The 22,258-nt window shown below is 42.5% G+C and overlaps 1 protein-coding gene across 3 annotated transcripts in view; it reads left to right on the plus strand.

Moving 5' to 3' along the window:
* The window catches only part of Acvr1 (activin A receptor type 1), a 119,240-nt gene that overhangs the window by 61,810 nt on the left and 35,172 nt on the right, over positions 1-22,258 (plus strand). For all 3 annotated transcript variants that reach the window (XM_035446227.1, XM_027420394.2, XM_035446228.1), the window contains one exon: positions 4,020-4,093. In XM_035446227.1, coding sequence (XP_035302118.1) covers positions 4,027-4,093 — 67 coding nt within the window. In that variant the 5' untranslated portion in view covers positions 4,020-4,026. The remainder of the gene's footprint in view (positions 1-4,019; positions 4,094-22,258) is intronic.

The raw sequence follows: 22,258 nt of genomic DNA on the forward strand, positions 1-22,258 counted from the left end.
GGGAAGGGGGGCACGGGTAAGTGTGATTTGAGTTGCTCTTAATTTATAGATTAGCTTGAGGGACTAAAATTATAAATTATTATTTTGTTTTTTTATAAGTTTAAATCAGCTTATAATAATGATGGTAATTGGTATATTGGGGCACATAGGCTTTTGTTGGGTTTTGACACAGGAAATATGGCAGAGATGATTTGTTCTGACTTTATAAATTATCAAAGCATTGTTTATGTTGAAGTGTGCACTGTTGACTTTTATTATTACCTGAACTAGGCTCTTAACAGAGATGAAACTTTTTTTTTTTTTTTTTTTTTAATTTTCCTGCCCTTTGTAGGTGTGTATGATGGGGGTGGTGCTAATTCTTTATAATTCAAAGTTAAATTGAGTGTTAAGCCCGGGAGAATTTTAAGTAGTAAACGAGCGAGCACCCACTTGGCTGAGCTCTAATGAACACGATGCAACTGTACATTCTGCTGCTGGAGTTTGGTAAGAGAGACTTGGTTGAAAAGTACAGTAGGTAAGAATATATCACTTTTCATTGTGTTTCATAGGGATGGAAACCAACAGTATGAGAACAGAGTGTTGGAGGGTTTTAGGTCAGGAAATGATGTTTCTGTGGAGAGTTGAAGAATGAGCAGGAATTCAGCCAGGTTGGGCCTTGAACGAAGAGCTTCACCCCAGGGAGTATGATAATGTAGCAAGCTCAAGAGATGGGCAGTAGAACTTGGAAGAATAGGATGGGAGTGCTGAGGGGGCCAAGGGTGATGGGGGAGTACAGAAGGTTTGGTGACAGTGTGACTGAAGAGGGACTCAGGGGACTTAGTGTCTTAGCTTGGTTCTCATTCTTGCCTTGCTTTCCAGACTTCCCAGGAGTTCTCAAACTTTGTTCTAGTGTGTAGCTTAAGTCCTCAAGACATACCACACTTTATACCCCCCAATGTGTGTTAATATAAACTGTAAAATATGCGATATAGAGTATGTATATCAATCAACTTTCTGTCTTGGGGATAACCTACCTGAGATGAGAAAATGAAGGGGTTTATGGGGGAGGGGGAATGTATTGCTTTTATGCCTCCAATGGCAGTGCTGGACGGCAGTGGCAGAAAGGTGGTAGAGGGAACAGTTCTCCTCGTGGCCAAAAAACAGAGGACAGGGAAGTGTTGGGGCCGTATATAACCACCTTTGAGGGCATGCCCACAGTGATCTTAGGACACCTCCTAGGCCCTACCTCTTAAAAGGACCATTGTCGGGTGGCTGGAGAGGTGGCTCAGAGGTTAAGGGCACTGGCTGTTCTTCCAGAGGTCCTGAGTTCAATTCCCAGCAACCACATGATGGCTCACAACCATCTGTAATGAGATCTGGTGCCCCCTTCTGGTGTGCAGATATACATGAAGCAAGATGTTATATATATAATAAATAAGTAAAATCTTTTTTTTTTAAAAAAGGACCATTGTCTTCCAGTAGTGCTAGCCCGAGGGAGCCTGAGGACCAAGCCTACACTATAGCAATATGTAAAACAAAAACTTGAAGAGATTAAAGATTTGCTAATAGTAGAATCATATTACTAATGAAAATCTCAAGATACTAAATCTAATGTTTATTACATAAGACAGGGGACACAAAGTCTAACTTTCAAATATCTTAAAATTCTGTGTTTGAGGAGCCTACCTTATGTCAGGGTGACCCGAATTCTGTTGCTCTTCTCCAGTAAAGTGGTGAAGGAGGAACCGCTAGGAATATGTGATGCCAGGGTCTGTGTTCTCGTGCTCTTCTCTGGTGCTTGTATCATTGATGCAATTAATCTCTAGTTTCTTCACTGTTGCTCTAGTCCTTGCCGTTTGGGGAGGGTTCATTTCATTATAGCAAGCTAGTGTCACCCTTGAGTTCACTAGAAGAGCTCCGGAAGCCAGTTATGACTACCCTTTCATTAGCAGTCTCTCTGAAAGGTACCCCATTGGCTCCCTGCACTGTCACAGGGAAAAGAGAAGGATGCCAAGTAACACTGTCAGTTATTTACGACTTTAGTATGTGAGAATAATGTCATGAAAGCAAGCTTTGAGTGTTTTTGTTCTCCAGTTTAAGGAGTTCCTTTGTGTGGCTCTCAGATGCATGTAACCATGTTGGAATTGAATGTCTACTGCTGGGGACTGCCAGAAAAACAATTCTGGGTATTAGACCACTAATGGGGAGTTGAATCACTTCAGGTGGAGAGGACTTGCAAGCATTGATCTCTTTCCTGTTGTTATAGCACAGTAACTTAGGTCACATAATCTTCAAGAAAAATCAAATTGATGTATATATGTATGCATGTATGTATATATGTATGTATAAGTTTTAGTTTGATCTTGTATATAACCCAGACTAACTTTGAACTTGCCATTCTTCTGCCTCTGCCTCCCAAATAATTCCTCCTGTGTACCCCATACCTAAGACATGTACTGTTAGGTTGGTCATACTGCTGGTTGCCTCTAAGCTTAATTTCAGGAGGTGGAAACACACTCCTTGCCCCTAGTCTGCAGAGCCCAATGGCATGTTAAAGCATGTGTTCAGCTCCTGCAGGTCTTCCTTCATACTGCTTCATAATGCAGCAGAGAACATTCCGGTGAGTTAGAGTGGTTACTTAGGTTTCTGTTCCTTTTCTGAGAAAGTCAATGATGCCATCCTTGGGACTCCAACACCACCTGCTCTTTTAATCTTTGTGTGTGTGTGTGTGTGTGTGTGTGTGTGTGTGTGTGTGTGTGTGTGTGTGTGTGTGTGTGTGTGTGTGTGTGTGTGTGTGTGTAGACCCACCTGTCTTTGAACTCACTGTGTGGACCACGCTGGCCTTGAACTCAAGAGACTTGCCTGGCTCTGCCTCACAAGTGCTTGGACTAAAGGCGTGCACCTCCATGCTTGGCTCCTCATTTAATCTTAACTGCCACCCTACCCCAAGCCTTTCTCTGAACATAGTTAACTGGGAGTATGGTAAATAAACAGATCACCAAGAAGAATGTTGACGTAGGATGAGCTCAGTCAGTAAAGTGTTTGTTGTATCAACATGAAGAAACTGGGCATGGTGGGGTTTTGTTTTCTTTCTTTGTTTCTTTGTTTGTTTGTTTGTTTGTTTCTTCCTTTCTTTCTCTCTTTCTTTTTCTTCAGAGACAGGGTTTTTCTGTGTAGTCTTGGCTATCCTGGAACTTACTCTACAGACCAGGCTGGCCTTTAACTCACAGAGATCCGCCTGCCTCTGCCTCCTGAGTGGTGGGATTAAAGGCGTGCGCCACCACTGCTTAGCTGGGCATGGTGGTTTATGCTTGTAATCACAGTGCTGGGAAGCCAGAGATGGTTGTGTCCATGGACTCATTGGTTAGATAGTTTAAATAAATCAGTGAGCCTCACGTCTCAGTCAGTATTCCTGTCTTGTATCTAGCCTCTTAAAATGCTAGCCTTTTAAAATTCAAGGTTGATGTAGAAATGCAGTGTTTTGCAGCAGATTCACTGTAAGAGACACTACTTGTTTTCTTCTTGGATTTTCTGATGGCCTAGGTTCAACCTCCAAACCTTTAAAGGAGAAGTGAGGCTCACTCACAGTGATCTGCCTTGAATTATCTGATTTTGTATTTTTAACATCATATTAGAGTCATGATCTTGGGCCCCCCTGTCTTTTTTTACTATAATGCCAATGTCAAGCTCAATAAGGTAGGTTAAAATTCAAACCTACAGCCCTTCAGAATATTTTATCTTCAACTTTGTTCCTTTTATTTTCTTATTGGGTTTTTCATTGTGGGGAGTGGGTAGCCTCAGAAACATAGCCTAGAAGAAGTCACCGACCAGAGGGAAATCTTAAGTCCTTTGAAGATTTGTTCACATCCATGAAAAGAGAATATTCAAATGTGCTATAAACACAAAGGCATTTTCTGTTGGGTTTATTTGAAGGGCCCTCAATGGCATTTGGAGATGGTAGGTCTGATTTACTGTCATCCTATGGTTGATTTTCTTTCTTTTTTTTGTCTGAGTTACATTTCTTCTTGTTCCTTCCACAGTTATACAATGGTAGATGGAGTAATGATCCTTCCTGTGCTAATGGTGATGGCTTTTCCCTCCCCGAGTTTGGAAGGTACGTGACACACAGCTGTTTGGTTAGGATATTGTGCTGTGTATTCTTTGGCTTACTGTAAAACATTTGGTCCTTAATCCTGCCATACTTAACACACCCTTTGTATAATAAGTAACAGGCAGTGTCCCTTGACTGCGTTAATGTGCAGTTCTGATACATATTGTGTCTTGATTTTGTGTGTGTGCACTTGCGTGCAGGTTTTAAAGATAACATGTAATACCCCACCAGAAATAAGTGTGGAGGTGAAATAGTCAATTGTGTAATTAACAATAAAGGAATGTGTGTAAACAAATGTGCTCTATGCTGTCAGTCATGCCCAAGCACATTAGATATTGTGAAGTACCTTAGTCTCTATCATCTGTGCATTTACTTCCCACTGTTTTGATGCTCATGATAAATGTGATCAAAATGTTAACTGGAAGTTGCAGAATAAACAATTCCTAAGTTTTACATAACCATCAGAATATATTTATTATAGTATAGTATTATGCTTATTCTGTTTTATCATGTACTGTGCCTAATTTTAAAATGTATTTGTTTATTTTTTGTGTGTGAAGGTGTATGGAGGTAAGCCTGCAGTGGCAAGGGTGGCAGTCAGAGGATAGCTGTCAGGAGTCAGATCTCTTTTCCACCCATTGTTTCTCAAGTTGTTTGGCTTTGCCTTTACCCACAGAGTCACTTTTCTAGTCCTCACTGTGACTAATGAAACATATTACAAATAAAACATCACAGAATATGGTTGTGATGGGGGAAGTAGTATGTTTAGAATTTGGTGCTATCCACACTTTCAGGTATGGTGTAAGGAAAAGGGGGGTACTCTACTGTTAACACATACCTGTGTGTATTCAGCTGTCTATCTCAAAAACTAGTGACTACTGTTATATTGTGTTGTATTGGTATTGGAATTACATATGCTCTATTCTCAGTGATTGTATTTTCTGAATAATGAAGAATTTTGGTAGAATGTCAACAAAACAGAGACCTATGTCCCTTTGATAGTTTTATTTGTCTACAACAAACCACAGTGTGTTAAAGGCTCAGTGCTGTGGCAGAAGGGGAGGGGTCTAGCAAGAGGCCTTCTGATTATTGGGGGGTTGCTCTCCAAGAGGTTTGTGGGCCCTACCCTTTCTCTTTCTTTCACACCTGGTTGTGAGATAACTGGTCATCTTCTGCTCCCTGTTCCCAAGACACTGCTGTATATTGTGTTCATGTTTTGCAAAACCCTGGTGGCAATGATTCATGGACTGTAACCTCCATAATTGCCAACCCCAATAGCCCTTTTCTGTTATTAATTTGATTATCTCAGGGATTTGTTGCAGTTATGGAAAGCTGACCAGAACACCTGCAGTTTATACAGTAGTTTTATTTGGGGGAAATTTTGTTGCGGGTGGTTTTTCTTTGTCCTGCCAGGTCCCGCCACCCTTCTCACCCCTAAATAAACACACGAACACTGTATTAATTATTAAACTGTTGGATGATGGCTAGGGCTTCTTATTGGATAGCTCTGTCTTAATTATTAACTCATTTCTGTTAATCTATATATTTCCAAGTGGTCTTATCTTACTGGAGAAGGCCTGGTGTGCCCTTTCCTCCTGGTCTCCATATGGCGACTCTTTCTGGCACTTCTCTGCCTATCTTTCCGAGAATTCTCCTTGTCTCCTAGCCCTGCTTATCTTCCTGCCTCTACTGGCCAAACAACCAATAAGAGAAACATATACACAGAAGGACGTCTCCCATCAAAATTTAATATATATTAAGACAGTATATGACATACTTTGTGTTTTTATGTGTAAAACAGGTAGATAATTAGGTTCAGCTAATTATGAAGATTATTTAGGTAAATGAATAAGACATAATCATAATTTGTCAGGATAAAACAAGTATGGGGCACAAGCATATACTCCCAGCAATTAGTAGGTGAAGGCAGGAGGATTAGAAGTTGAAGGTTGCCATTGACCACATAGTGAATTTGAGACCAGCCCAGGCTACAGAAAACTATGCCTCAAAACCACAACAAGCTTGCTATGAGTTAGAGTATGGCTTTGTCTTTGTCTGTTTGGGCTTCTGTAACAACATACCACAGACTGGATACCTTATAAGCAACAGACGTTTATTGTTTATAGTTCTCAATCTGGGAAGGCCAAGTTCAAGGTGCTGCTGGGTGGGAGATTTGCTGTCAACTGAGGACATATTACTCATAGGTGGTGCCTTTTCACTGTGTCCTATGATGGAAAGGCTAGCTATCTCTTTTATGAGGGCACTGTCCCAGTTTCGTTTCTGCTGCTGAGATAAAATACCTTGACAAAAGCAACTTTAAAGTAAGGAAGGGTTTGTATTCATGTACAATTCCAGGTTAGAGTCCACCACAGTAGGAAAGTGAAGACAGCAGGAACTTAAAACAGCTGGTTGCATCTCCTCCACAGTTAAGAGCAGAGAAAAAAAAATGAATGCATGAATGCTCCCTTGCTTGCCTGCTCTGCTCTAGTTTTCTCCTTTCACACAATTCAGATTTCCCTGTCCAGGGAATGGCGATGCCCACAGTAGCCTTAAAATAGTTCCCCACAGACATGCTGCTCAGAGGCTAACCCAATGGAGACAGCTCTTCACCGAGACTCTACCTGAGCAACTAGCTAACCATCACAGGTACACAGTGAGGGTCTTTGCTCATTCACCATGCATTTTGAGGGGCTACAAACATGCACACACAGCAGGAAAATTTTAGCTCATGACATAATCAGGCATTTTAAAGCCTTGGGCTTCTCTGGTCCTTTCTTACTTTTATTGCTTCCTCCTTTCCCTACCTTGTTTCATGGAAAGCTGCTTTGGAGTGGAACTTCTCTTTTTGAAAGCCACCAAACAGCTGTCTAAGAAAGGAAGGGAGAAAGAAGGCAGGCAGGCAGGCAGGCAGGCAGGCAGGCAGGGGAGGGAGGGAGGGAGGGAGGGAGGGAGGGAGGGAGGGAAGGAAGGAAGGAAGGAAGGAAGGAAGGAAGGAAGGAAGGAAGGAAGGAAGGAAGGTAGGAAGGCAAAGTCAATCCTAATTCTGTACAATTATGAATCCTGCCTTTCCATGTTGTTATGTAAATGTATTCCAACTCCAAATCATAAACCCTAGCTCAGTGTGCATTAGAATATGTCTGTTTTGTACAGGTTCCTCAAGGAAGAGCAATGCTTAGAGTGGCTCCCCGTCTTGTTATAATCACAGGAGACATAAGGCTCATGCCCTGTAGTGAGTTCTTTGGGATACAGGGGTCTGCTTTATATAATTGATGAACTTCCAAGGAGGCAAATAATTAAACTGGTGAGTGTAGCCAACTCTGCAGAAAAGTCAGTACTATGTGTCCTAGGAGTTATTTTGTTGAACTTTAGACTTACCTTTTGGATCTGTTCCTATTCTATTGTCTGTCTGTCTGTCTGTCTGTCTGTCTGTCTGTCTGTCTGTCTCTAACCCCTCTCTCTGTCTCACTTTCTGTCTCTGTCTCTGTCTCTGTCTCTCTGTCTCTGTCTCTCTCTCTCTCTCTCTCTCTCTCTCTCTCTCTCTCTTTCTCTCTCTCTGTGTGTGTGCCATGCCTATCCCTCACTCCTTCCCTTCCTCCCTCCATTATCCTCCTTGGGAGTCATACATGTAGCATTGAATGTAGGTAACAGTCAAGGAGGTCTCTGAGTATAAGATACAAGCTGGGTTTTGAAGACAATGAAAACAAAAGTTTTACTGCTTCTTGTTACTGTGAGAACATTTAGATGAGAATTACTCAGGTGGCTCTTATTTTGCTTCTGTTGAACAGTGCTGGTACAGCCTAGTCTGTATATCTAGAGTCTGTCTAGACAGCTCTCAGCAATGAATGTTGTTAAAGATAGTGCAATTCTTTGGATCCTGTCCTGCTAGTGCTGAAGGTGATCAGAGGAGGAAGCGGACTCTTGTTAGGGCTGGAAGGAATGGTTGAGTTAGCATTACTTTTCAGCTGGACAGTTCTTTTTTGTTTGTTTGTTTGGTTTTTGTTTTTTAGAGACAGGGTTTCTCTTTGTAGCCTTGGCTGTCCTGGAACTCACTTTGTAGACCAGGCTGGCCTCGACCTCCCATAGATTATCCTGCTTCTGCCTCTGGAATGCTAGGATTAAAGTTCGTGTGCCACCACTTACCTGGCTTCTGCTGGACATTTCTGAGGACCCATTTCTTGGACCTCCTTTAAAATTACTTACTTAATGCTTTAATGCTCATTACTAAAAAAAGTCTTAAGAATCTTAGAAACTAAGTTCTCTACAAACTCTTCCTCTCCATATGCTATTAAGCAGTGCTTTCTGGTTTCAGTTAATATCATGGTGGATCTGTGATGGAATCAAGATAGGAGAGAAAAGAAGAATGGAATAGGGATAGAGTTGGAAAGAGCCAGGAGAAGGGGGAAGACAAACATAGCAAAGAGGGAGGGCGGAAATGAACACTTGTGCAGCAGGGTTAAGAACCTTGTTTGGATTTTTTTCTCTTCCTGTTTCTAGCACTTAAGCTGTGTAGGGTACACAGACCTCTTTATTTTTTATATTTAGTGAAATTTATCATACTATTTAGGATTTTCTGTATGGTGTACTTTCTGAACTCTGTACACATTTATTTATATTTCCCTAAATGACTCATCTCACATTTCTTTCTTTCTTTACTGGCATTTATACATAGTGATCAGTTTCACAAAGATATCTCCATGGAAGTATATCACGTGGTTTGACCGTATTCACCTCCCCATCTCTCTTTTCTTCCCCATCTTATTCATTCCCCCAGATAGGTATATGATTGAATACTGGAAACAGATAATAAAACCCATTATTCTGAGCTGATAGAGAAATGGATTGCCATTAAGATTTTACTCACCAACAGACCACCACTACTATAATTCAGATATTGACCTGAATGTGAGATGCTGTCCTTCCCCCCATAACATTCTATAAGGTCATAACGTACCCTGAGTTGGAGTATTCTTATCACATCATGGCTGACGTGGGTGCTGATCACCAACTTCCTATTTATGACTTAATTGTGTTACCTGCCAACGGTATAGTTTATAAAAGGCATTTTTGCTTTGTATATATTTACTAAGAGTTAAAAAAAAATAACTGCTTGCAATACACTCAACAATTGTAAAGTAAAATCTAGGTACAAAATGCCTAATTGAAAGAGATAAATAATAGGAAAGATAATAAAAATCTGGTGCTGAGCATTACAGATTATAAATCAAAAAGAAAATAGACTCCTTAGACTCCTATTTAACATATATCGAGCAGTAGAAGCCATCTAGTAACTATGCCCAGCTGAGGCCACCTGGTATTTTTGGGGCACACACAAAAGTCATAGATATTTTGATGTAATAGATTTTGATGTATAGACTTAGTCCATGAAACAAAGGCCACTTGGTAGCATGCACCTGTGCTCCTACTCAGGACACTAAGATGAGAGGAAGGCTTGAGCCCAAGAGTTCAAGACCAGCCAGACAGCACAGGGAGACACTGCTACAAGCAAGCAAGCAAGCCAGCCAAAATAGGGAAGGATTGGTCAGTGGACCATGTATTACAGTTAGACAGGAGATGTAAATTCTGGTGTGCCATTGGAAAACAGGAGGGTGGTTGATAATGATAATAGAGTGTACATTTCAAACCTAGGAAAAAGAATTTGAATGCTGCATATTTTTAACCACAAAGAAATAATTATTTGAGGCATTAGATATACTTAGTCTGATTTGAACACTATGTAGTGTTCAAATGTACCAAAACAGCACTCAGTCCTAGTAAATAGGTACGTTTTTCATATGCCAACTCTCCTCTTATCTCTTTGCTACTTAAATGTTTTTATTTTTCCTATCTCACTTCTTTCCACTCCCTCCCTCCATGGTGCTGGAGACCAAATGTTTATGTTTCTTAAACACTGATTAGAAATTGTGTTAACAGTTCAGTAATAGGTCGAAAGCAGTGATTGAGATAGCATTTGAATACACTTCAGAATACTTCTTGAGTTCTGTGGAACTAATCAGCATACAACAAAACGAGGATTCCTTTTCTGATCCAAATATGGAAACTTAGAGATGACCACTACCACAATTTAAAGCCAAATCTGAAGCAAACTTTAATTAAATACTGACCAGGTGGATGGGATCTGACTACGTCCATACCCAGCTTCTTGAGTAATGGCCCTGACTCAAGTTTTTCCAGGGCTTAAAAAGAAAAACCATAATTCATTGCATTTCCCATCAGGTTCAATAAGGGGTAAGCATACATCCCATCCTACCTCCAGCCTACATTCAATCAGGGACAAGCATATATCCTGATGTCTTTCCTGCCTGTGAGCCTCCTGCCCACATGCAATCAATCATCCAGTGCAGATGAGTCAAACAAACTTGTTTAGGGGAGTGAAAACATGTGGCTTGTTATCTCCCACAAACAACAGCCTCCAGCATTTCAGGAACTGCCTGTCTTGGAGTGAGAGGATTATTATTTGTTTTTCATAACCCTACCCCAATAAGACAGGAGTAATTTTTTGGCTGTACCTTTAGATTGGATAAAGCTCTTGATGGTATATGGCCAACAAAGGCCTACTATGGCGAAATGATGCACACAAGCTTCAGACATTAATCCTCATCAAAATTTTAGATTTTTGCTGTGAGTTAGTAGTTTTCATCCACATTCATCTCTCATGTGGTCCCTGCTCAGATTCAGGAGAGGGTGAGAAGGGAGCCTGGGCAAATGATGAAGCCCCTTCACCTGGTTTCTGTTTTCCAGGTCTCTTGTCTGTCCTCCGGGTAATCATCTCTCATTTTCATTATCTGTACAACTCTAGCTGCAGGAAGAGTTTTGTTTGCTCTCACAGAGAAGAGCACTCGAGTCCTAATTACCTGTATATTCTTGCCTTTCCTTCCCACTAATAAGACTAATCATGCTCAAACACTGCTATTATGCCACCAGGGAGAAGGTGGAGTCTCCGAGTTTGGCTCTCCTTTTGTCTCTGTGTGCGTTTGCAGGTGGAGACCATGACATGAAGATTAAAACGGTGCACTGCAGTTTTGGAAGTATTTCAAAGCTGAGACAACCCCCCAGTTTATTGAATCCACAAACCACAGTTAGATTTGAAGACAGCAAGGGAGTGTGGATGTAGGCACTGTTTGGTTGCAGAATTTGGCCTTAAATGATTTTCTGTGTTGACTGGATTGTAGACCTTCCAGAGCCATCACCACTCAGACTTTCCAGCCCAATTCCCCAATGGAGGGAAGTGGGTAAGTTCAATAGACTTTTGTTAGGGTCCACAAAGGTGCCCCTCTTTGCCAGTGGGGGGAAGAATAGAATGAACCTTTCTTTGAGTTTCTTGTTATTGAGGCCTCAGGAAGTTCTTGAAAGGGGTGAATGAATGTGAAAGAAACGTCTCAGTGTTGAATTTGTTGCTCTCATTTCTTGTTACTGTCATTTATCCCTTTTGATCAGAATAAAGTCTTTTGCTTCGACATATCATGACATTAGTTTCTTAAAGGAAAGATGTGAGTGGCACTGGGCCTTTTGCCATTAGTGGGACCTAAAATGCAGCTCTCTGATGAAGCCGCACCTTGCCCCAATATTGCTCCTGTTTTTATCAAGTTTTCTTTTGTAACAACATGATTGTAGATGAACTGCTGCAAGGTGAGCGGCTTAACAAAGGTTTCTTTCAGCCACTCTTTCCTGGGAAGTGTTTGCTTCTGCCATAAACTAGAGCCACGTCTGTTTATTTTAAGTGGAGAATTTAAGAACAGAGTGGGTAGGGAAGTACTCACCCAAACCAAAGATCAAACAAAATTTAGAATTCAACAAATGGGGCAACCAAGTTCACTCTGCAGGCTAATGAGGCGATTTTGCTTGTGGTCAACTGTGGTATATAGAGCAAAAGTGACCAAACTTTGTCTTTTGTGAAGGTGACCCATGGAGTGAGAGGAGACATACCATTTTCTCTATAGAAAAGCTAGTGACACAGAAGGCCTGTCAGGTGTTAGGTCTACAACTTTCACTTTTGTGGAAAAACCTACAGAAAAGAAAACCCATTTAGAAATTAATTTACAACTCTTGAAGCACTTCTAACTGCCTTCTGGAACTTCCCTCTGCAGCCTGGGCTGACCCCAGGCAAGCTCCATAGATAGTGATTATTCCTAATAGTCTTAATTACCCAGAACTCAAGTCATTCCAAGATCCTGCAGGACATAAGGCCATGTTCTCCAAATTCTTACTATGACTCATGGCAAGAAACATTTGGAGAAGGACCCAGGGCGAGCATAAGGACCCACACATCTGAAAAGATGGCATCAGGAAACAGTGGTTGCCTTTATTCTTCTCCTCCCTTAATTCAATCCATTTTTTTCTTTCGCAGAAAAAACAAAAAACAAAAAAACAAAGAACCTAGTTTGCCTTTGCTACCGGGTAATGGGTCAAAGCTATAGTGTTAGAGGGGGAAAGCCCAGTGAGCTCCACCAAATTTCCCTGTCCAGTTCTGCTGAACCTTGGGTGGAAGCCTTGACTCCCAACCTTAGCCACCAGCTGTTCTAGAAGCTTCTATTTATTACTTATTTATTTATTTTTACAACTTCCTCCTCTGCCTCTAAGCCACTGACTTGCAGGGAAGAGGGAAGTTTACATTCACACCTTTCCAGCCTAGGTCACAGCACTGGGACAGCTGTGGCCTGATTCTAATCTGTTGTACCTGAGCCTAGGAGCACAGTGTCTGTCCCGTCCGTGACCCCCTCCCCCACCCACCAGTGCTGCAGCTAATACTTTTGTGAGCCAGTGCAGAGCTTGGGCTTGCCAGGATATGTATATTTTTGGGGTGTAGGAGGGAGAGAAGGAATAAGATGGGGAGATGTCTCTCTTGGGAATGTGGCAATGAAATTCACCTTAAACAGCAGTGGCTCTCCTGTAGCTTTTATTCTAATGATGGTGTTGGTGGGAGGGAGAGTGGAGATGCCTCTTCCCTCCTCCCTCACTTGTTTTGTCTTCTGAATTCTGGTACCTACTCTAGGACAGATTGAAAAGCACTGAGACCCACAGATTTATTCAGAGAAGTTATGAAGAATAGAAAGTGACAGCAACCCACAGTTGGGTTTTGAATTTGCCTCTTGTGAAATGTATGACACTGTAGAATGCCCTGTAGCATTCTGGTGATGTCTTCTCTTGCTCTTGACTTCATGTCCTAGTTAAATGTACATTTTCAGTTTTGCAGGCTAGGATAATGTTTGATGGTTGGGTGGTGTCAGTTAAAATAAATCTGAAGGGAAGGTTCTTGACTGGATGTAGAAATCAGGAAAGAAGCGCAGCCAATCATCATCACTAAGCCATCTTCCTTTTTGCTGTGCATCTGTGTGAGTCTTTTACCTTTCTGTGTTCTTTATCTCACTGTACAATGGAGGAGTCCCTGTTTACACCTTGTTGCAAGGAGCCATAGGAAATACATACAACAGAGTAAGCCTTAGACCAAGAGGCTAAGAGTTGGTAATGTTCACTGTGTTATCTCTAGTGTCTAAGACATTGGCCCATCTATTGTGGTGGTTTGAATAAGAATGCCCCCCCCCCCCCCCCCCCGCCATAGGCTCATATTCTTGAATGCTCAGTCACCGGGAGTGGCAGTATTTGAGAAGGATTGGGAGGTGTGGCCTTGTTAGAGGAAGTTTGTCTTTGATGAAGGGCTTTGAGATTTTGAAAGCTTATGCCCAGCTCATTCTCTGTTTACATCTATGGATTAGGATGTGACTTTCAGCTATGGCTTCAGCACAACCAAATGCTACCCCGCTCCCACCGTGCCCTCAACACAATGATCATGGACTATGTAAGCAAGCCCCCAATTTAATGCTTTCGTTTATAAGAGTTGCCTTGGTTGTTGCGCCTCTTCACAGCAATAGAACAGTGACCAAGACATCTATCATTAGTGCTCAGTAAATATTTGACAAATGAATAAATACTGTTGGCTACAGTAATAGCTTCTGTAATATAAAAAATCAGTAGCATGATAAGAGCCAGAGGGACTGATCTGAGCTGTGGAGATTGTAGAAGGACACACACGCCCTCTCAAGGCCTTTATTTTACGTTTAGAACAAGAGTTGGTTAAGATCCTTCAGTCTGTGAGTTACTGTATGCATCAAATACGAACACAGCCACATCTGTGATGCAGACACAGGGAAGATGTTGATTGTGGTGTTCAGGAGTCGCAACCCAGTTGTGCAAACCTGAGGCTATAACACAATCCTAGTACCCTGCTTACGGGGGTTTTCGCTTCACAGGCCTTGTGGTTGGCAGTGTGGGGAGGAAGTGCTATAAGAATGAACAGGCATTGAACCAGCAAGGAAGGGATTAAAGAGGGCATTTTAGGCAGGAGATGGGTGGAACCCAGAGAATTGAGAGCATGGGGGAGGAGAGAGGAATGGGGGGGGCGCACTGAAAGTCAGGAGAGGTATTACTCAGGATTGAGAGCCAGAGACCTGCAAGAATGCAGAGCCCCATGCCCAAGGTGTTTGCCATATTCTCTGAAGGCAGAGGTGAGTTACAGAACAGGTCGATGCAGTAGAGCATGAGCCACGCACGGCAAGGTGAGGAAAAGAAGGAATAAGCAAAACTAGCCCTCTCACAGTTAATACAATTATTCTCCTATTTATTATTTTGTGTATGTGCTTATACATGTGTGTGCATGTGACCTTACATGCCATGGTGCACATATGGAGATCAGAGGACAACGTTGGGCAGTAAGTTCTCTCCTTCCACCTTTATGTAGGTTCTGGGACTTGAACTCAGGTCATTAGTCTCCTGCCACCCCTGCAGTTTTGAAGCAAGCTGATCCCATGCTGTACTTTTAAAGGCATTCCCAACTAACACAACCAAGTAGGGGCAACTGAAAAAGACTTAAATTCAAAGCATAAAGTGTCAGTATAGGTAGCTCGTAGATAATAGAATGGCTGCAGCACAACAACAGTCATCTAATCATCCCACAGTCTTTTTTTTTTTTTTTTTTGAGAACAAGTCTGGACTGCTGACTTTTCTAGCAACTCTTGCAGGACATTTAAACCCTTCTTAGCTGGCCCTTTGTTCCCAGGTTGCCATGGAGTGTCAATAAGCGGAGCTCAGAATAACCCAGACAGTGAACTGAGAGGTACAGCTTGCTCAATGGCATGCTGGCTGGCCAGGTTACACTGTTTTCCTTGCTCTCGTCTTGGGAGGAGCACTGGGCAGCTGGTCAGCTTGGCAGCTGGGCAAGGTGCATGTCTGATGGCTGCCTAGAGTTTGAAACGCAACCAAGACTGCCTCCCTCCTGAGCATGTGCAGGACCCGGCAGCTGATAGCGTCTGAAAATAGTTCACTGAGCACCTGTCCCTTGAACACCAGCACCTGGCTGGCTGCCATTTAGGACAGTGTGGACTCACTTGGTAGGCAGGTGAGGTGCTGAGCTGATTTTAATGGTTTGTAGGAAGATCTGGGGACTATGGATCTACTTAAAGAATGAAAAGAACAAAACAAAACACAACAAAAAAGCCGGCAAGTAAGCAATGAGTTTTGAGCAGGCTCATGTTGTACTTGTGGTTGTCAGGTCTCGGTGGGCATCTGTGTCAAGTGTGCTTCTGAAGCTTCTTTATCACTCTTTTTGCTCAGCTAAATAGTGATGAGTAGACTTCGGTGTAAGCTTTTCTTAGAAGGAAAAACAGGCATAATTTCTGCTTTAGAAAGCGAAACATTGAGTTAACCTGTTCTATTTCATCTCATACCTGCCCTTCAGGTTCTAGTGATTGCCAGTGGATGGCTCCTAAGAGGTGTTACCCTTGTTAAGCCTTGTTATTTCTCAGCAGTGGGATTGTGGGATCATGCATTTACAGAATGGAATTGCAGTATGCTGAGCACTGTTTACCTTCCAAAGTTCTTTGCAGTTCCTTCTGGGCTTTCATTTCTTCAGTGACTTTGGCACACTGGCAAGCTCTGCAAGGAAATACTTCTGAAATGACTGGTGGTGTTAGCGCTACTATTTAAAAGTGACCCTTCATAGATACCTGGGTTATCTTTAGGCTGTCAGTGATCTGGGGCTGCAAGAGCCAAAGGGAGTCTGCGGAAACTCTTGCCTGTAGTGTTTAGATATTCTTGCTCCTTAGCCAGAGGCCTCGTGACACATCTCAGATTTAGCTGTTGTTCTGCCAAGGGCCAAGATGATTGTAGACACTAGGAATGGCTCAGTGTGCTGCAGAGACTGAGGTGGGAGAGTGAAAGAGCAATCCCCCTGCACAGCCATGAGAAAGGCTTTCTGTTTCCACATTGTATGTAGGTACCTGGAACTTTTCTGTGGGCTAGCGCTAAAAAAGAGGCTTAAAATGGCCTAAACTCCACCTTCTCATGGTGACTGTAGTGTCTTTAGTCCGTGGCTAATAAGACAGTTTTCTCCAATGGGCTAATTCTTTTTGATCATTTGAATTAGACTGATAGGGAGGGAGTTTCTGAGGTTGCAAAGGTCCACACACTGATGTACAAGGCACACTTATGTAACCAGCCACATGGGATCCTGGCTCCATCAACAGGCAATGGAACACTGAATGGGAAATTGGTGGGATGTGGAAGCAACAGTGTCAGAAGTTTGGACTGTGTCCCAATTCTTTCTCCTTTTCCTAACTGTTAACCAGAAGGAAGTTTTGAATTAATTGTTTCCTTTACTTCTTTGGGATGGGGCAGGGTAGGGAGCAAGGGAGGATAACTGAGTCATTCAAGACATTTTACTTTTACCTTGGTCATCAGCAGGCCTCCTCTGGGACTGTTGTTAGGCAAACAGGAGCCCCATGCAATGTTGGGAGGGTTTATCTCTGGTTAAAACATCCCTGAAAGATGGAAGGAGGGGCTAGAAGTTGTCTGTGATTCCTAGACCCCAATTTGACAATCCTGGAGGAGATCTGCCTCTGGAGTCCCCTGGTGGAGAAGGTTAGTGCAGGACAGAGAGAGGAGAGCTCAGAGATATCACTGGGGCAGAGAGCAGGAGAGCGAAGGGTTGGCACTGGAGCAGTTACTCCTTCATTGGCTAGTTCATGTAGCATTCCTTGCTTAAGATTTTCTCTCAGTCTGAAAATTTCAGTCTAGATCCTGGGTGGGACACCTCAAAGCAAGTCTCCAGAAGCAGGAGAAGCAACAGAAGTGGCCAGCACCTCTCCCTGTACTACCACAGCATCCAGGCTGAGCTACAGGCATCCCCAGGCGCTGTTTCTCCTCCTTCCTTCCAAATACAAAGAGAACAACTCCTCTGAAGCATTCATAATTCACCAGGACTGTGGCCCTCTTCCTCCAGGCTCTGTCATGCCCTCTAGACTGGAGCCTTGTTCAGTCCCAGGCATTCGCTTGTGCGCAACAACACTGTTATATTTGGCCTGTAAAAATATCCCTCCAAACGTAATTCCCTTCAGGTCTGTAACCCTTTGTTCTGTGAAGCATTGCTTCAAGAGACTTGCAGACAAAGTGAAGAGGTCATTATTCTGTTATTTTCCTCCAGGTTGTAGAGTTGCCTCCTAGACTGAGCACCTATGCTAAAGCTGAGTCTGCTGCTCTCAGAGGATCGTAAGAAAAGGAAAAGCCCGGGCGATGCTGTCTATGGTTACCACCCATAGAGTGGTAACTAAGAGTATTCCTTAATCTCTTAGTTGATGGAACACAGGCCGAGCTTCTGGCTCTGGAGCAGAAGGTGTAGGCTTAATTTGTGGGGATTATTTCAGAGTCAGCCCAGGCATAAAATAAACAGATGGCACCCCTACCTCCAGCTTCAGCAGTTCAAAGGCAGCATGACCTAGGGATCTATATTACCTGCAGCAAAGCATAAAGGGCAAAGGGAGAACTCACTCTTCCTTCCCCCTTCTCTACTGAACTTACCATCGGAAAAATGGCAGCAAAAATCCGGGGCAACTTTGCTCTGCTGAGCAGACATGGCCTGTATGGATTGCTCCAAACTCATTGTCCGTGAAGGTGCTGACTGTGTGGTAATGACCTTGATCAGGGGACCATCTTAGCAGCCAGAGTCCATAGAGCAGCCAGCCAAAGGAAGACCACCCACAAAGCCCAGCTGTTTTATGAGGGTTCCTTATTTAAGGAACGCTTACAGTTTACTTGTGGTCTTTGATAAATAAACAGGCTCACACACACACAAAAAAAAAAGCAAAAATAAGAGCTTACATTCCCATAGAAAGTACTGATTTTTCCATACATTGGGAGCCCCAAGTATGAACAGATGTGATGGTGCCATGGGCCCCTTCTAGAAGAAATGATTTGCATGGACATGCTGGCAGGTGACTAAGCCTTGCCTGAGGATCAGTGCTGACATTTGAAGACTTTATGGGCTCAGTCTGGTCTGAAACCCAGCATCAGGTCTCTTCCCATCCCTGAAAGTTTTCTGTGAATGGAAAATTCATGCTGAAGCAAATACCCATCAGGTTGATACTGCCAGGTACAGAGGCTGCTGCTGGTAGGAATAGGTCCTATCCTCATGTTGTTGACCATCAGAACAAAGGACAGGGGAACCATCAGTTCTGGAAGATTCAAGTGCTAGGCTCTGACAGGCAAGGTGAGATCCACTAAGTAGACTCAGTGCTGTCAGGGAAGGAATAAATATCCAATATGGAGGGGTTCCATAAAGAAAGGGTCTGAGAGCCTGTAGCAAGAAGAGGCCTCCTGAGGACTCCCAAGTTCTGAAGAGGGCAGGGTGAAGAGCTGCATGAGTCAGGCTATAGTCTGTCTTGCAAGTGATGGGAGCCAGAGACCAGCAGCCTGTGTGGTTGCATGAATGGGCACGCCACTCCCTGAGTTAGAGAACACTAGGGAGGAATGCATTTGGAGTAGCTACATCCTGAGTTCAAAAGTCTTGGGCTTTCTAGTTGCCATTCTGTTTTATAGTCTTTTTTGACTTCCTCTCTTCTCTCAAAGCTCTTGAAATGTATTTGTTTCTTGGCTTTACAACTTTCTTAAGATCAGTGTCTCTGTTTTAAAGAAGAGTAAGACGTCTATTTCCTATAGGAGTGTGTAGACTGCGAGAGCATTTGCACCCCTGGTGTATTTTAGCCTCAAACATATACAGCCTGCCTTCTTGCCAAAGGATCAAGTGCCCTTCAGTAGGCATTCCAGATAGACCTTTGTGTTTCTGTCTGAAGAGCAAGCTTGCTGGCAGTGAAACCTGGCATTGCAAAATCCTTCCTTAAGCCTTTGTTTAATGCCAGAGATCTCAAATGCTTGCAAATTCTGGAGAGGTGCCAAACAGTGCTCCCAGATTAGGAGACGGGTGGAAGGACTCCCATAATCTATAAACCTAATATAAACTGCCACTTCAAATGAATGAATCGTTTGGACTGCTGGAAGGAGGCCAAGGATGTTTGGAGTTCCCTTTTTAGCTTATACAAGTTCTGCACTATTGGGCTTTTATAATCACCTTCTAATTACTACATTATTATTATACCGTTTTGAGGAGATCCTGTCAAAAACCCAGCCTGTCCCCTTTTGCTGACCCTTAGCATGGCTCCTGGCTCCAGGACAGTTTACTCGCAGCATTTTCTCATCTGTTACGTATCAAAGATCTTAGTGGGAAACATGGGTTTTTATGCCTCATATGGAATGAAAAAATCTGTTTGAATACTGTAAACATTATACAGTACACCACTAGGCAGGTGGAGACAGGAGAGTCTGCAGTATCGTGCCTCAATTGCTGAAGTCCTAGTTCAGCATCAATGTGAATAGTTTTACTATGAAGCCCAAGATTGTCCCAAGCTATCAACAGTCTGAAAAAGTCGGAGCCGCTTTTTGCTTTGTCTCTTCCATTTGCCAGCCTGGAGCCATCTCCTAGTGGGTGTGTCCAGACTGTGAGCTGAGCCTTGCCCAGAACAAGAGAAATCTTTTAAAGAGTTGGCTGCTGTGAACTCTTGGGGACTCCCAGCTCATGCCTCTGGCTTGCAAACAGTCCCATCCTCTCCCACTCCGGTGGCTTCTCCCTTGATAGGAAGCAGCCATCCTTTGTGGTCAGAGTTCTCCAGTCTGTTCCCAGCCAGCCCCAGCTGTGAGCATTTTCACACGGCCCTGGTTCTAGTGATGCAAAGAGCAAATGGAGCCAGCCATAACACTGAGTAATGCCGGGAGGTGCCTTCTAGAACAAACAATGTGGGTGAGCTGTGCAGAGAGGGAATACCTCTGGCTTGACATTTAAATTACTGAATTATTTAAATGAATGTCAACTAGGTGGAGTAGGCTTGCTGCCTTCTGCCAGGGCACTTCCTGGTTATTCTGGCAGGCAGGTGTAAAGACTTTATTCACTTTAGATATCACACTTCCTGTAGCACCATGGAGGAGCAGTGTTATGACACAGTTATCCTGCATTGATATCATGGTCTGAGAGGTTAGGAACCCACACATTCTTATATGTAGCTCTTACAGATATTCCCTAGCTCAACACCCAGCCCAAGTAAAATATTACAGGCCCACACATGTCATGGTGAATGTTAAATTTGACCAGACTGAAAAAGTGAGTCATGGGCATTTTGAGGCTTGCTGTATTCCTAAGAATTGTGGATATTAACATCTAAGTATGTTCTGCCTTCCTTTTAGCCTTTGTTGAATTAGTAATCCTAATTTAGAAGATCACTTTGACTTCTCTTTAAACTAACTCAGACTGCTATCTTCTATTGTGAATTTTAGGTCCTCATTTATATTTGTGTGTGTGTGTGTGTGTGTGTGTGTGTGTGTGTGTGTGTGTGTGTGTGTGTGTATCTCTGTGTGTTTGAGTGTATATGTGTATGTGTATAAAATAAGTACATAAAGGATTTACTAATTAGTTTTATGGGAATGTACCAATTAAATAAATGAAATGTTGGGAGGAAAGCATAAGAGAACCAGATTTGATGAAGGTTGAGTACTCGTGCTTGACTCCTGGTTTCATATCAAAGATGGAGTTAATTATTATATACCATTAAAAGCTATTCTCCATTTGTATTTGTTTCTTTGTCCTGAGTGTGGAGAACAAGGATATGTAAAACATGCATTTTGACATTTGTTTGGAAAGAGCCATCAACAGAAAAGCAGTCAGCAGCTTAGTTCTGTCTGTACAACTACAAGACATCTGTAGAAGGTTGAAGGAGACCTAACTGAGACTGCAGAGTCAGAGCTGACTAAGGTTAATGCTGCTTTTTGCCTGTGTACACAGCACAAGTGGGTTCAGTGAGTTGAATTTCACTAAATGTTAAAATTATTTGAGGTTCTGGCTTTTGATGAAACTCTTTAGTTATAGTTCAAACATCTGTCATACTATATATCCTGTCAAAGAGTCCTGGGAAAGTGGTATTTCTTCCTCTGTCTGTGACTACAGAGTTTACTTTAGGATACAACTTTGAAAACAGCTCACACTAGAAACATACTATTGTGAATATTTGCTGTCTTGGACTATACATTTATTTATGTTTGTTGGTTTTACTTATTTGTTTATTGCTGTAGATCAGTGGTTCTCCAATTAGTGGGTTTCAGTCCCTTTGGGGGGTCAAACAACCCTTTCACAGGGGTCACCTAAGACCATCAGAAAACACGGATGTTTATATTATTCATAACAGTAGAAAAATTACAGTTATGAAGTAGCAACAAAAATAATTTTATTCTTGGGGGTCACCACAACACGAGGAGCCAGATTAAAGGGTAGCAGCATTAAGAGGGTTGAGGACCACTGCCATAGATAAATCTGGGCACCTTACCCATCTATCACACCCTTCTCTGTGAGCTATAGCCCCATTCTCTGACCATCCATTCTGTAGGCTCAGTGATGAATGCTTTTATTTATGGTGTGGTACATTGACTAAATGATATTTGATTTTCCATCATCAGTCTGTGAATAGCCACCCCTTTATTCTGTTTTCATTTTATCTGCTCATCACAACACTAACTCTTCATCCCCAGCCCTGTATCAGCAGATATACTTTAAAATGTATTAGGTATATTCTTTGATAAATATGATTAAAAAATGATCTACAACTCAAATATTTGTGTTTTAAATTTGTATCAGTTGCTTTATTTCAGTCATTAAAATACAGTCATTTAATTCCTGTTTCAGGTCATACACAAATCAATATGATGCCATCAACATCCATATAACTCCCTTCCCCCATTCAGCTCCTCCTCAAGAACCATCACCTGTTGGGCAGTATAGTTGGC

The sequence above is a fragment of the Cricetulus griseus genome, chromosome 6, assembly GCF_003668045.3.
Source record: "Cricetulus griseus strain 17A/GY chromosome 6, alternate assembly CriGri-PICRH-1.0, whole genome shotgun sequence".
Taxonomy (NCBI): domain Eukaryota; kingdom Metazoa; phylum Chordata; class Mammalia; order Rodentia; family Cricetidae; genus Cricetulus; species Cricetulus griseus.